The sequence below is a fragment of the Eptesicus fuscus genome, chromosome 17 (genome assembly GCF_027574615.1).
Source record: "Eptesicus fuscus isolate TK198812 chromosome 17, DD_ASM_mEF_20220401, whole genome shotgun sequence".
Classification (NCBI taxonomy): domain Eukaryota; kingdom Metazoa; phylum Chordata; class Mammalia; order Chiroptera; family Vespertilionidae; genus Eptesicus; species Eptesicus fuscus.
Genome location: NC_072489.1, coordinates 17,532,123 through 17,547,968, shown reverse-complemented (window position 1 = coordinate 17,547,968; position 15,846 = coordinate 17,532,123). Strand labels below are relative to the sequence as shown.

The window sequence follows — 15,846 nt, the reverse complement described above, 5'->3', positions numbered from 1 at the left end:
ATGGAACTTGTTAATAAATTTATAGGTTTCCCTTTATTTGTGTCCCACAAGTTTTAATATCTAGTATTTTCATTACTATATTCAGCTCTAAACATTGTAAAATTTCCATCATGAGTTTTTCTAACCTGTGAGTTTTAAGTATGTTTAAAATGTCCATATGTATTTTTTATCTTTTTTCTTGTGAATGACTACCATCTTAATTCTTTTTATGTTTATTGAGATAATATTTTAATATAGTAATAGTTGAGTATATCTTGATTTTTTTTGGTTTGTTTTATTAATCCTCACCCGAGGATAATTTTTCCATTGATTTTTAGAGTGGAAGGGAGGTAGGGAGGGAATGGGAGGAGGAGGAGAGAGAGAGAGAAACATTAATGTGAAACATTGGCCCTGACTGGGGTGGGATTGAACTGCAACCCAGGTATGGGCCCTTGACCAGGAATCAAATCCATGACCCTTTGGTGCTCAGGCAACGTTCTAGCCACTGAGCATACCGTCCAGGGCTGAGTATATCTTGATTTTTAAAGTATGTAATTATTAAGGTAGCACATGATGTAGCCAATGCTGGTTTTATTAATAAAACACATTCCTTGCATAGATGCATGGATCATACATATAGTCTCTTCTTTACATTTAATCTATTTTGATTCAACATTACATTTTACATTCTAAAAACAAAAAGACAATAAATAAATGAATAAGTTTATTTACATAAATATACAGCTTTTGAAACTACAGCTTTCCAGTGAGGGTACTTTTGGATCCTAAGGACAGGTGTAGCCTTCAGAAAGGCACTGAAGACCAAAGAGAAAAGAATTTAAACACCAGAAATTTATCTTTTTCTCACATCTGCTCTTCTCTCTCTGTAAGGCTCCCTCTACTCTTGAAATCACAATGCAAATGGAATTTGGGTACTCTTTTTTTTTTTAGTATTCTAGTTTATTACTTTATTATATACTTGTGAATGCCATTAAGTTAACACAATAATGTGTTATTTACAAATGGTGTTTTATAAAATAAAAATGATTAAATAGTAAAAAAAATTGTATATAGTACTTGTAAAAGGTTTTTTTGCTTTTTTTTATTGTCTAAAGTTTTACACATGTCTCCTTTTCCCCAATTGACCCCTCCCCCCCAGCCATTCCCACCCCAGGCAAGCCCCTACTGTCCCAGTGTCTGTGTCCACTGGTTATGCTAATATGCATGCATACAAGTCCTTTGGTTGCTCTCTAACCACCGCCCCCCACCATTTGTCTCTAGATTGATCTATTCTTTTTTTTTTAAATTTAATAAATCTTTATTGTTCAGATTATTACAGTTGTTCCTCTTTTTTCCCCCCCATAGCTCCCGTCCATCTGGTTCCCATCCCACCCTCTTCCCTACCTCCCCGCCACTGTCCTCATCCATAGGTGTACCATTTTTGTCCAGTCTCTTCCCGCACCCCCCACACCCCTTTACCCCTGAGAGTTGTCAGTCCACTCCCTTTCTATGCTCCTGATTCTATTATATTCACTAGTTTATTCTGTTCATCAGATTTTTTATTCACTTGATTTTTAGATTCACTTGTTGATAGATATGTATTTGTTGTTCATAATTTTTATCTTTACCTTTTTCTTCTTCTTCCTCTTCTTAGAGAATGCCTTTCAGCACTTCATATAATACTGGTTTGGTGGTGATGAACTCCTTTAGCTTTTTCTTATCTGTGTAGCTCTTTATCTGCCCTTCAATTCTGAATGATAGCTTTGCTGGGTAGAGTAATCTTGGTTGTAGGTTCTTGCTATTCATCACTTTGAATATTTCTTGCCACTCCCGTCTGGCCTGCATAGTTTCTGTTGAGAAATCTGCTGACAGTCATATGGGTGCTTTGTTGTAGGTAACTACTTGTTTTTCTCTTGCTGCTTTTAATATTTTCTCTTTGTCTTTTGCCCTTGGCATTTTAATTATGATGTGTTTTGGTGTGGTCCTCTTTGGATTCCTTTTGTTTGGGGTTCTGTGCGCTTCCTGGACTTGTAAGTCTATTTCTTTCACCAGGTGGGGGAAGTTTTCAGTCATTATTTCTTCAAATAGGTTTTCAGTATCTTGCTCTCTCTCTTCTTCTGGCACCCCCGTAATTCTGATGTTGGTACGCTTGAAGTTGTCACAGAGGCTCCTTACACTATCTTCATATTTTTGGATTCTTTTTGCTTTTTGCTTTTCCAGTTGAGTGTTATTTGCTTCTTTGTATTTCAAATCTTTGACTTGATTCTTGCGATCCTCTAGTCTGCTGTTACATCTCTGTATAATATTTTTTATTTCAGTCAGTGTATGCTTAATTTCTAGTTGGTCCTTTTCCATATCCTCGAGGGTCTCTCTCATATCCTCGAGGGTCTCGCTAAATTTATCGGCCTTTTCTAGGAAATTCTTGAAAAACCTTATAACCGTGGTTTTGAACTCTATCTCCAGTCATTTGTTTCCCTCCATTTCTTTGGTTTTTGATCTGTTTCTTTGTCTCTGCATTTTCGCTGCTTCCCTGAGTTGGTAGGGTAGCTTTGTGTGCTAGTTGTCCTATATGGGCCAGTGGCTCGCCCCCCCCCGCCCCCCCCGTTACCTGCGGTGGACACTCTTGGTGCACCCCTTTGTGGACTGTGTGTACAGCCTTGTTGTAGTTAAGTCTTGATTGTTGTTGGTATCAGTGGGAGGAGTTGACTTCCAGGCCAATTGGCTGTGAGGATCAGCTGTGTCTATGCAGGGAGACAGCCTTATTTGACTAGACTTGCAAAATTGTAAAAGCCTCTGTGCTCAGCTTGGATGGGGCGGAGTTTCAGGGTGGAGCCGACAGCCTTGACTTCCCATCAGCCCCGCCCTATGAGGTTCCTGGGTCTCAGTGTCCCTCGGTACTCACTGCAAGCACCTCTGAGAGAAAGGCGCCCTGGAGTTTCGCCCGCTGCCAAGCAGCCTAGTCTCTCCCCCAATGAATCTGGATTCCCAGATTCTCGCCCAGAACTGGGGTTCAGTGCAGTCAGAACTGGGGTTCAGCGGAGTCCGGAGCTTTTGTCTCCTTCCTGCTAGGGCAATTCAGCGGCACAGTCAACAGTCCGTCCTCTGCGCGCATTCACGTGCGTGCCTCCGGAGCTCTGCCTTTCACTGCTCCCCTGAGTTTCTGCCTTACAGCCCAGATTCCCCCAGTATGAGCCTGGGTCCCCAGGGTCTCACCCGGAACTGGGGTTCAGTGCAGTCGGAGCTGGGGTTCAGCGCAGTCTGAAGCTTTTATCTCCTTCCCGCTCGAGAACGCCAGCCAGGCACTCAGCCGCCCCGTCCTCTCCGGCTCCATCCTCTCCACAAGCGCGCGCTCCCTTGTCTCCGTACCTCAGGCTTTTACAGCTCCTCTGATTTTCCTTGTGGTTTTCTCTTATTTTTGAAATTGTTGTGCGAGGCTGCAGTTTAGGTGTTTAACTATGCCGCCATCTTGGTTTCTCTCCTAGATTGATCTATTCTTGTTCATCAAATTATGTTGATCATTATATCCCACATGTGATATTTATCTTTTTCCGACTGGCTTATTTCGCTTAGCATAATGTTCTCCAGTTCCATCCATGATGTTGCAAATGTTAAAAGTTCCTTCTTTTTTACAGCGGCATAATATTCCATTGTGTAGATGTACCACAGTTTTTTAATCCACTCACCTGCTGATGAGCACTTAGGCTGTTTCCAAATCTTAGCTATTGTAAATTGTGCTGCTATGAACATAGGGGTGCATATGTCCTTTCTGATTGGTGTTTCTGGTGTCTTGGGATATAGTCCTAGAAATGGGATTACTGGGTCAAATGGGAGTTCCATTTTTAACTTTTTGAGGAAACTCCATACTGTTTTCCACAGTGGCTGCACCGGTCTGCATTCCCACCAGCAGTGCAGGAGGGTTCCTTTTTCTCCACATCCTCGCCAGCACTTGTCATTTGTTGATTTTGGGTACTCTTTTGCAATAATTGACTTGCATGTTCAAGAGACCAGCCCAAAATGATCTAGAACCTGTAAGTTTATATTTTCACTGATAGTTTGTTAGTCCTACCTGTGAAAATGTCTACTTTCTCCTTGTCCATTAGTGACCAAAGGAAAAGGCTGACCTATGCATGATCAGAACATCACTCTGGAAACATAGCTTAACAGAGATTTATTACCACCAGATGTTGTAATAATCTTGTTCAATACATAACAGAAACCCTATGTAAATAAGTAACTATACGAAAACCCCACTTATAAAGCTCAAAAAGGTGTGAAAAATGATATAAACAGAACCACATAAAAATAAAATTGGAGCAATTACCAGAGGAACTGCCTTGCATGTCTTACTCCTCAAACCTTTGGAATGTTAGAACTGGGCAAAATAACCTTTGGACTGAGTCAAACCACCACTGTATTCCAAACAAGTTTGTTTAACTAACAGAAATGCCAACTTAGTTCTTGGGTTCCAAAATCACCCCAATCAAAAACTGGACACTCCCTAGAGTTTCCATTCCCAGAAACATGCTTTTTGGCCTTTGTTCTTTGTACAGTCATTACCCTCTGCCTGGACACTCCTTCTCCCGAGTGGTTAACTCCTGCTCAACGCTCAGGTCTCTCTTTTGTTTTTATATTAAAAGAAGTAATTTCCTCTGCAAGCCCGACAAATCTGATTGAATTCCTAAATTTGGATTACATGGCCCTTCTGCTTCTCCGTGTGATCTCATAGCAGCCTGTACTTAACCTTATTGCTTCTTTTCTCAGTTTCCCTCACTAGAATGCAAATTCCCTGAAGACCTTGCTGAGTGCCTAGTAAAGATGTAGAATGGAGTAACTCAGACCCTTTTCTAGAGTCACCAAGAACAATATGAGGCATCCCTCCTTTCTTCACCTCAGTATTAATGATACCTATAGAGTCTCTCTTCACAATTATGGTTCATCATGTCACCAGGCCCCGGGGAGGCTATTCTCAGGTGCAGAGCTGGGGCTAGGCTGCACTAAGCTGTGAGTCCCTGCACTAAGCCTTCTTGCCAGTAGGTGGCAACTGAAGCCTGAAAGCTGAACACTGTCTCTGCTCCCTCCCTTTTCTGAGCCGCTTGGAGAGGATGCTCTGGTGGGGATCTGGTTCTTGGCTTCCGGGCTGCTGTTCCTTCTTGCCTGTCTGGAAGCAGCCATTGCCTAGACTTCTCCTTTGTCTTAGATTCTAATTTGGTTCAAGTGCATATGTTCCAACTAGAGCCAAAAACTAGGTGGGCAATGAAACCTATTAAAATTATTTTTTTAAGAGCATGCATGTTTTTATAACTCTCCATATTCTTCCTGTGTGTCCTTGTGGATGATGCTGAGTTCCAGGTCAAGGAGGTAGCCTGGGTCCCCTCTGAGTTGCCTCCCGAAGCCTAAAGGCTAGAACTGGAGAAAGTTATTTTTGTTTTTAAAGAAGTAGAGAACAACAACAGTAGAGAATGGCTGTGGGTGTGTGGGAGGAACTTATTGAGGCACTGCTAGTATCACGTTAACATCGTCCGAGAGCTATTTTTAAATTAGCTTTGAGGCTGTTTGTTTGATCATGTTACCGCTTTGGGTCTGAACTTTGTGGTGACAGTCTCACAAGAATGACATTGACTTGCAGCAGTGTTGCTGTGGGTGGGCAAGTGATCCTTGGGAGGCAAAGGAGAGGCTACCAGTCTTGTCTGGAAGAGGATGAAGGACGGTTTCTTAAGGAGGGGACAGTCTGAGCTGTCTTGAAGGAGGAGGGGAGGGTTATTCTGTCTAGGTGGAAGAAACAATTTGAATAAAAAGAGAAGCACAAATCAGCCTTTTGTATTTCCAAATGCATCTAGCCTACCCCCAAACTCTGCCTAAAATCCTCTCAGCCTATTCATGCCACCTTGCCCAAGGACTTCCTGGGAACCCTGGCCCCTTCTGGGTGACTCACCTGCACATTTACCCTCTTGTGCCCAAGTGTGGCCGCTGTCTCCTTGAGCACCTGGACCTCCTCTGCTTCCTCAGGCACTGCTAGCAGCTAATGGAGTTCAGCTGGAATTCCATGTACCTGGGGTAGGTGCCTTCGACCGGGGTTTCAAGATGTTACAGGTGAGCTCCTTATCCTCACCTGCTATGCTCTGGCTTTCAGCTTCAGTGAACCAGGCCAATCAGCAGATCTCTTCTTGTAGGGGAATGAATGTCCCAGGAAGTGTGTGCATTGAATTTCTCTTCCAGGCTGGAACAACAAGAACCTGGGAAAAGAGTGATTTGGGATTCTGGGACAGTTTTAAGAAAAGCTCACATTTTGCTGATGCCTCAGCCCTGGGCAATGAGCAAGGCAAAGGCTACATGTGGGTGTCAGGAATACGTACCCCAGGAAAGAAAAGAGTGGAAGATAGATGAAGTAGATGAGTGGCGAACTCCTTGGAGAGAGAAATTAATCTGCTCCCAGAAAGGATTAGACTGAGGTTGTTAAATTACTCTGGAGAAAATGCTTGGGTTGGGACTATCCTTGTGGAGCCACTGGAGAAGACCCAGGCTCTCTTTGGCCTGGTAAGCACTCCCTACCAACTTCCAGGCCTTGGTGTGGTGGTTCTGTGACATTGGACTTGAAACACTGTCATGCCAGGAGGCACTAGCTGGAGGTTCTGAAAACGGCAGGAATTCTGGAGGAGAACTGAAGGAGAGGCTTTTAGACCTGGAAGAAACCTCAGAGCCCATCGAGTTCACCCCTATCTGTCTTTTCACAGTGGAGGAAACAGATGGAAAATTACTTGCTTCCTCAAGGCCACACTGAGTCAGTGGCAGAGTCGAGTCCATATAAAACACTGGTTGCTATGGTTCTTACAACTTTGGTCGTACCAGAGGATTTCTCATATACTCCACCACCCCATGTTAGTTCCTTATTGTGGGGTATGAGTAATCAAAGACTCTGTACATTTGCCCAGGATGAAAAGCTGTCCACACTATGCTGGAACAATGCCACTGTGGTAGGCAGTTAGACAAACAGAGCAAGGACGGTAGGCCAGGTACAGAAGGTCACCAGGGTGGAATGGGCAAAACTGGGAAAATAAGGACTTCACCCCACAGTAGCCTTTCCTCCCCTAGCATATTGCTGGTCATATGAGTTAGACCTCCTTAGAGGGAGGATGAACAAGGGGGCTGGAGAATAGCCCTTAAGCATGAAGCCCTCAAGACAATGAGGTTCTGACCCGCATCAAGTACATCAAGGCCTCAGTTGTGTTTCAGTTCCAGGCCCAGAAAAGCAGCAAAACCAGACAAACCATGGCTGACGTCAGGACCAGCTGTATTGATTAACCCCTGCCCTGACGCTGACCAATCAGTGAAGACCATGACCCTGAAAGGACACACTGGAAAGCTGATGAATAGTCTATTGAGATCTTCCCCTCGAACTCCCCTAAAATCCCCACCCTGACAACCTTTAGGACAGCAGACACTGTCTGTGGAGCACGCCTGAGCCTGAGCCTCTCCCCACCCCTCACTCCGTGTATGTCTTCCTTGCCTCTCTCTCCTAAGTTCCTAGGGCCCTTCTTTTGCTTCTGTAACTTGTTTTCTGAGCCCATTCTTCTACGGCTCACTCCTACCTCTGTGACTTTCTAAATAAATGTTCTCTTAAAAGTTTGAGTCTTGGCTCTGCATTCTTTCTCAGCTAGAACTCAAGTACCGAGGTTGCTGAACCGAGATCTAATACCTGGTGCCATTTTCACCACTGACACCACCACTGACCTCCAAATGCCCTCACCTCTTGTTTTTGCCTAAAGTTGCCTTTAACAGGAAGAACCAGACTCTGGTAGGAAGAACACAGGTCTGGCAGGATCTCAAACCCAGTGGGGAAATGAAATGAAAGGGCCCCAGAGGGTCCTAAAATAAAGGAGACAACAGCCTTTGAGGGTTTGTTGCAAACTGTTATAATTAAAGTGTGGAGGGCAGAGGGTTCCGAGCAGGCCTCAGCTTCAGAGGCACAGTCCTGGAGGGGGAATGGCACCTGCAGGGAACATGAACTCAGTCACTGCTGCTCACTACACAGAGTTGCGGTGGAGTCTTCTTACGGAGCCTGAGGGCAAAAGAAGGGAGAGCCAGCAAGCAGCTGCTTTAGATTCCACATCTTGCTGCCTTCCCACTGTGACATCACCTCCCGGGAGCAGGCCTCAGAGCCAAGCTGGGGATGGGCACAGACTCTTCCTTTGGCCCCGGCTGCCTGCCAGCTCAGGGCGGCCCAGGCACCTCACTATCATTCATCATAGACTTCCTTTTGCTGCCAGAGGTTTTCCCCAATTTGGAGCTTAAAAGCACCAGCAGGAGAAAAAGCAAGGAATGTTCTTGTTAATATAAATCCACAGCAAAAATGAGTCAAGAACTGGGTGTTTCCCAGGGTGGGTGGATATCTGTGAATGTCCCGCATTCTTTATGCTTGGATGGGTAGCGCTGTTGAAGGTGCCGAACGTCTGAGTGTTTAGGACTTCATGTTCTTGAGAACCAATGGGGAGAGTCACTGGGCAGAATCGGAGCCTAGAGTCAGGGAAGGATGGAGAGGGGAAACGGGTTGAATCCCGAGGTCATTCCCAAAGGAAGGCAGCACTACTTCCAGAAGCAGCAGCAGGAAGGCCCGTGCCAAGGCTCTGCTTGAGCGGCAGGGTAGTGGGGTAAGGAGGTGGCCCCCTCGTGCTGCTTTGGGTTACTGTTTGGGCAAAGCGAAGTCCCAGGCAGTATCCTGTGCACATTTCCACATGGCCTGCACCAGGCGGGTGAAGCCCATGTCTTTGGGCTTCTCCAGGCCTCTCATCAACCGTTGCTTCATGATGGAAACAAATTCCTTATTGCTCAGCTCCCCGTTGCCTAGAGTAAGAGGCAAACACAACAGGCGTAAGAGGAGGCCTCGGAACAAAGACAGAAAATTCCATTGTTTACAATGTGAGTTGTAAAGCCCAGTACTCTCTCACAGCCAGATTCAATTCTCTTGACCTGAAATGAACTGGTTTGTTCTTGATGTTTCTGGCTGCATGCAACTGTGACAGGTTAGTGTGACCAAAGTTAAATGAGAATATATTCTATGTCAGGTCCTGTGCTAAGTGTTGTGAATAAGGAGACAAATAAACCTTTGTCCCTTGAAATACTCACAGGTTGTGGGAGAGACCAACATGATCTCAACAGCGTGGTAAATGCCATAATGGGGTAAAGGATGCTCTAGGGGCAGAGGGAGACTCTCTAACCCAAGCTGGAGGTGGTACAACTACAGGTCAGCAAAGCTTTCCTGGAGGAGATTCTTAAGTTGAATCCCAAAAGACTAACAGGAATTGGCCAAGTAAAGGAGAGTGAGATGGAAAGCATTCCAGGTACTGGTAGTAGCATCAGCAAAGGTACAGCAGGGAGCAGCAGGCTGATGGAGCTACTGGTAGGTATTGCTGGACTTAGGGGTGGGGTGGGGGGCGTGGCAAGTAAACTAAAGAGGCAGGCAGGAGACAGGTCCCCAAGGATCTTGTATTTTCATTAAAGGGTTTGCACTTTATCTTCTGGGTGGTAGAGTGCCAGGAAAGGACTGGAAGCAGGAGAGTGGAGTGCAGTTAGATTTCCATTTGGAGAGATTTTTCTGGCTGAATATATGGGGATGGAACCAGAGAGGGGCACAACTGGAGTATGGGGTCATTTAGGAGATTGTTACAACAGTCCAGATGAGAGATGAGGGTTGTTCATGTTGAAAACCAAAATCACTATCTGGCTTTGGGTTGAGCCCATTTTCTCAAGGATTCCCATCCACCCTCTCCCGTGGCAGACGCTCAGGTCTGGAAGAGAACTTGGAGAGCATCTGGTTTCACCAAAGGTCACCTCTCAAGTCACACGGAACAGTAACCACTCCAACAGTAGAAGGCAGTTAATCTTTGACTAGATGCCCAGGACTAAATGTCTGCCTTACTGGGGGTGATGAAGCACAGGAAACCAGCAAACAGACCTTTCTACTAATGACCGGTCTGGGAAGAGAGTGCACAGAGGGACTAGATGGTTTACTTTTGTACGGAGTACCTGAAAACCTGAACAGCCTGTTTCTGGCTGAAGAGAGCATGGGCAACCACAGAGATACCCCAGAGATACCTCACAGCAAGATTAAACAAACAAAAACAGGCAAACGAGTCTATGGTGCTGTAAGTCAGGAGAGTGGCTGCCCCTGGGAGTGGAAGTGACCGGAAGGCAGCAGCAGAGGTCCTCTGTGGTCCAAGTCATGTGCTGTATCTGGACAATGGTCATTACATAGGTATGTTCAGCTTTTAAAAATTCATCAGTCTGCCCGCAGGTGTGGCTCAGTGGTTGAGCATCAATCTATGAACCAGATAGTCATGATTTGATTCCAAATCAGGACACATTCCCGGGTTTCAGGCTCCATCTCCAGTAGGGGGTGTGCAGGAGGCAGCCGATTAATGATTTTCTCTCATCATTGATGTTTTTATCTCTCCCTCTCTTTTCCTCTCTGAGATCAATAAAAATATATTTTAACCCTTTGCACTCGCTTGCTTTTTTCTCGATTCCTTTATTCTACTCAGGATTTAATTTTTTAAATACCCCAGATTTTACAAAGCGTGGCAGTAGAATAAAAAACTGGAGTTTCTTTTCATACAAACTTATTTATTTGGATTTTTTAATATCTCAAATTATTGATACATTCAAAGAGTATAAAAAGAGCTGCTACTGATGCTAACCGTGTCGAGTCACACTCGACATTCGAGTGCAAAAGGTTAAAAATTCATCAATCTATACATTTACGATATTTACACTTTTCTGTATGTATATTTCAATATTAAAAGTAGCCTGGCTGGGCTGAAGCAATCAATAATATGGCTTACTAAAAATGTAATTAAAAGAGCAAAAAGTCTAAACAAGATTCTTAATATTTGTATATAAAATGAAGCTTCAGATGAAAAAATCTGAAGCCATTTCATTCAAATTATGTGGGATTAGTTTCCTGCTTCCCTAAGACCATAGCTGACTAGTCTGAATGGTTCTGTCACCTCTGAACCAGGTGTATGACTCGATGTCATTGTGTGTGTGTGTGTGAGACCTGTGAGTGCAACTCTAAATTCTTTGCTGAACAAGTCCTCTGTCCTCTGACATTTTGACCTAAGACCTTGCACTGGTAGAAATAACAATGTCTTCTTATTTTTTTTAATACAGTAATATTGATAATCAATATTATTTTATATTAATTTCAAGTGTATAGCATACTGTAGACAATTATATAATTTACAAAGTGATCCCCCTGATAATGCTAGTACCCAACTGGCACCATACATAGTTATTACAATATTATTGACTGTATTCCCTATTTCCTCCTCAAGCCTATTTTGTAACTACCAATTTGTAATGATAATGGCTTTTAAATTTAATATGTACTTCCTTTTTCTGTAGATTAAGAAAATAAGCCCCAGAGATGTTAAATGATTTTCTAAAGGTGACTCAAGTAGATACTGGCAGAGCCTACTTCTGAAAGGCTGGAAAATCAAATTAATTTCCCAGGCCCTCCTAGGAGTAGAGAACTGTGAGGCTGGTTGCCTTTATTCTCTGATTCACCTCACAGACCAGCTCTAGGATATCAGCTTCAAATATTACAAAAATAAATGTTTCTTAAAAAACAACAAGCCCCCTGAATATGATTAGAGTAAAAATATCTGGGGAAGGGCCCTGGCCTGTTATGGCTCAGTTGGTTGGAGCATTGTCCCGTACACCAAAAGGTGGTGGGTTCGATTCCTGGTCAGAGCACATATCCAGATTGTGGGCTCGAGGGCACATGTGCGAGGCAACCAATGTTTCTGTTTCTCTCTCCATTTCTCTCTCTAAAAAAAATCAATAAAAAATATCTTTGGAGCCCTAACTGGTTTGGCTCAGAGGACAGAGTGTCAGCCTGTGGACTGAAGAGTCCCAGGTTTCATTCCAGTTAAGGGCACATGCCCGGGTTGTGGGCTCGATCCTCAATAGGGGACATGCAGGAGGCAGCCAATCGATGATTTCCTTTCATCATTGATGTTTCTATCTCTTTCTCCCTCTTCCTTCCTATCTCTGAAATCAATAAAAATATATTATAAAAAAATCTTTGGACAGTAATGCTATTCTCTACAGTAATGCTATTCACTCGAACTCTCTTCAATGAGGGAAATGCTTTTTTAAATCGGTGCTATTCAATACAGTAGCCACTGGCCACATGTGGCTACTGAGCACTTGAAATGTAGCTAACGAGACCAGAGAACTGAGTTTTAGAGTGTATTCAATTTTAATTAATTTAAATTACATAGCCATATGTAACTTGTGGTATCATACTGGACAGGGCAGCCTAGAGGACGGGGCCATTTCCTTGTCCTAGCTCTGAGACTTCCTTTGACTCAGACCTCAGTTGTGATTGCCGGTGGTAGATTTAAATAACTTGAGCTCAACTTAATAACAAATAAGTTAATGAGATTATGTGTAAAGTACTATCTAAGGTCCTTGTATATGTGGGGTTTCTAAAGGTGAACAGGACTTGTAACTAACCTTAAAAGTTCACAATTTAGTAGGGAAGCAAGGCCACATATACAGAGATAGAGTGTAACATGTAGTAATGTGCATAAATTGACTCAAGTTAAAGAATAAAAAAAAAAAGAGATTTTCATTTTGCTGGGACCAAAACAGAAGATTTCACATAGGCAGATGCTTTTGGGCTGGTTCTTGAATTCCCGTAGCCTTGCTTCCTAAAGGAAGATGAACAATGAACCTTGGCTGGGAGACAAGCAATGGAGGGGAGACAAGCAATGGAGGGGAGACCGTATAGAGGGTGGCATCACTGAGCTCTGATTCGGATCCTGGTTTTGCCGTCTACTATTACCTTTGTGATCCTGGGAAAATTACTCAACCTACCTGAGTCTCTCAGCTTCCTGGTCTGTAAAATGTGTTAGTAATAATCCTATGTCAGAGGATTAAATGAGCAGCTTAGCACAGTAAGCATGAAAAAAAGTGTGAGCCTCCATTGTGAATATTAGTAGCATTATTATGTCAGCTAACAGAGCTGAGAAATAATGCTAGAGCAGAAGCGGAATCTCTTAAAGGACTTCCTACAGAGTGGTCACAGACACCCAGGTGGCTGCAAGCTGGGCACCATGATGGAGTGTGGATGCCTGGAATGCGCCCCGGGAGGTGGAGACGCAGCATCATCTTCCTAGACGTTCAAGTCCTCGAGTGCTCTCAATCTACTAAGCAGCAAGCTGGGTCCAATATTTTTGTTTCATCTTTTTTATTTGAGTTTATTGTTTATTTAACTTTTAAAACACTTCTACAGTTGAATTGTTTCCATTTTTAAGGTTCTTATGGTCATAATTAATTTAGGTCTATAGCAAATTGGAATTACAGGAAGAACTGGAAAACAGAAATCAGGACCAGGGGTTATATTTCTCAATGTCATGATGCTGAGGGCTGAACTACTGATGTGGGGAAGGGGTAGGCTAAAGAGGTGTGGGCTGCTGCATGCAGCTGTCTGCAAGGCTCCATTCCAAACAGTGTCCCCTTCAAGGGCAGTTGGCTGAGTCCTCCCGCCTGACTCCAGAGGGCCCCACTCACCATCACAGTCAAAGAGCGCAAACACCACATCACACACATGGTCTGAGAGCTCCACTTTGGCCACTGTCCTGGCCACCTGCTGCATGGTCACTGAAGAAGAAAGGAAGATGCTCAATTAGCACAGCAGAGGGACTTGCATTTTGCTTTCTCTAAATGAAGTGGATAAAACTACTCAGTCATAATAAAGAGTTTTCAACTGTATTTAAGAAAATGATAGTTTTTAATCCATAACCTACTGGAAAGAACATGATAAAAAAAAGTAAAGAAAATACCTGGTAGCAAAAGGAAGGGGAGGTGGGAAATGAGGAGGCTCCCCCTTCAGTTCCTGATTGACAGTAAGTACCTGCATGGATGACCTCCTGGCCCCTCCTCCCTACAGGTTTCCCACCAGCCGCCTCATCCTTTCTAACTCAGCCCTGGGGATAAGGGGTGGCCCATCTCACTAGTTCAGGATGCAGCCTTTTTTGTTTGTCTTTTTCCGACCTCCAGAAAATCTTTTCTCTCATGCCATTTTCTCTTTTTCTGACATTTACTGTTAAACACTAGCAATCATGTGAGAAGTGTGTTCTCATGAAAAATAAGCCAGAAAGGACTAGGCAGTTTCCACTGCCTTTTATCCCATTTATCGAGATCTACCTACATCTATAAATTTTATATATGCATTAATTATGCTATTGCTTCTAGACACACTTACTCTTAAGTGAGGTAAAACATGGAGGAAAGGAAAGAATTAATTTATACTTACCCAGAAGCAACGTGAACTTAAACTAGAGTCGTGTGCCTTCTCTGCCTATGTAATCCCTATAACTTCAGTTCTTTCTTGTCATTTTTTCCTACATTTGGTCTTTCACTTCACCTCTGTCACCTCCACTATTCAGTGCAGATACAAATGCCAGAGCAATGCAGGGAGTGGGGTTATGCAGTGGGAAGGATGGGCTTGAAGTCGAAAGACCTGAGCTCCAATCCTGGCTCCACCACCAACATTCTGTGTGAATGGAGTAGCTTAACCTTTTTAGATTTAATTTTCTCATTCAAATGAGGGAATGTCACAAGATAACTGCTGAGGTGGTTTAGTATGCAAAAAGAGTTCATTGGTGTTTTCTAGAATCTGAGGGTAGGGTTGGGGTGGAGGTATACAGATATAGCTGAGGATCTCTGTGGCAAAGGGTATAGGAAAGGTAATATTAGCCACAAGCTAGGCTACACCCTAGTGTTCAAAGCCTTTGGCTTGAGGGGCACTAGGCTGCTCAGGAGGGTGGGAAGAGCCAGCTTCCTCCTCCATGCAGCTTTGGGTTACTATTCAGACTGCCCTCTCTCTCAGATGTGAGTTAGGGTGGAGGAACCAATGCCCCTTGGAAATAAAAGATTTAAGCAAAAAATACTATTGTGGTGGATGCTCATGAGCTGTGGTTAACTGCTGAAAGGGGAGCGGGGCATCTCATGCCTGCACAAGTTACAGGGTTTAGAAACGTAGCCTCCTGGGTCTAGACACTTGATTTTGTCAGCTGGCCCAGGAAGAATGGATTCCTGGTAACTCAACTGCTCAGGGAAGAAACAGAAATCATAGGCCAATTGACAATGGGAATAGTAACTAGATAGAGAACTAAATTGGTAACAGCTGGTTATTATACTTCTCAGTTGGAAACTAGACTCAGGAAACTCAGTTCACCTCAGAAGACTGCTCAGTGAAAACACTGGATGCTCTCAAACTGTGATCGCCCCCATGGCTACAGAAATATGTTCTGAGAAGCAGATCAAGACTTCTGTATCCGTGTATTACATAAACATGAATGCTTTTTGTTAACCATCCCTTTTTTCTGCATTTCACATCAATCTCTCACTCTGTCATAACTGATAAGTATCCTCTCTGTCTCCTCCCCAGTTCCTCCATTCTCTCAGGGCACAGTGCCTACTGCCAATTCCTCTTGACATTCCGGGTGCCCATCCTTCTCCCCAAGAAGATGGGCCCTTTCCTCTAAAAAACCATGAACTAAAACAGTATCTAAGAATGTCAGTGCAAGCTCTTGAGAACTGTGAGTGAAAGCTCATGAAAGTATTAAGTGGCTGTGGAAGAGGGACCTCTGGAGGCCACCAGCAGGAATGCCTCCTCACAAATGCCATCCTGTGACAGTGCAGCTACAGATTCTTCTCCATCTCATATGGCGGGCTCCGACACCACTGTGCTACAGGAGGAAAACCCAGGGCCGCTAAGGCATCACAACTCAAACCACTGGGATGTTACCAGTCAGCAAACAGCCTGGTGGGGGTGCCCTTCCATAGGCCCCCAGGATATGA

At 43.9% G+C, this 15,846-nt stretch overlaps 1 protein-coding gene across 3 annotated transcripts in view; it reads right to left on the bottom strand.

Moving 5' to 3' along the window:
* Positions 1–7,873: 7,873 nt before the first annotated feature.
* Positions 7,874–15,846, bottom strand: part of MICU1 (mitochondrial calcium uptake 1) — a 181,929-nt gene continuing 173,956 nt past the window's right edge. For all 3 annotated transcript variants that reach the window (XM_028151351.2, XM_028151360.2, XM_054728692.1), the window contains 2 exons: positions 13,552–13,641; positions 7,874–8,817 (listed from right to left, as the gene is read on the bottom strand). In XM_028151351.2, coding sequence (XP_028007152.1) covers positions 8,657–8,817; positions 13,552–13,641 — 251 coding nt within the window. In that variant the 3' untranslated portion in view covers positions 7,874–8,656. The remainder of the gene's footprint in view (positions 8,818–13,551; positions 13,642–15,846) is intronic.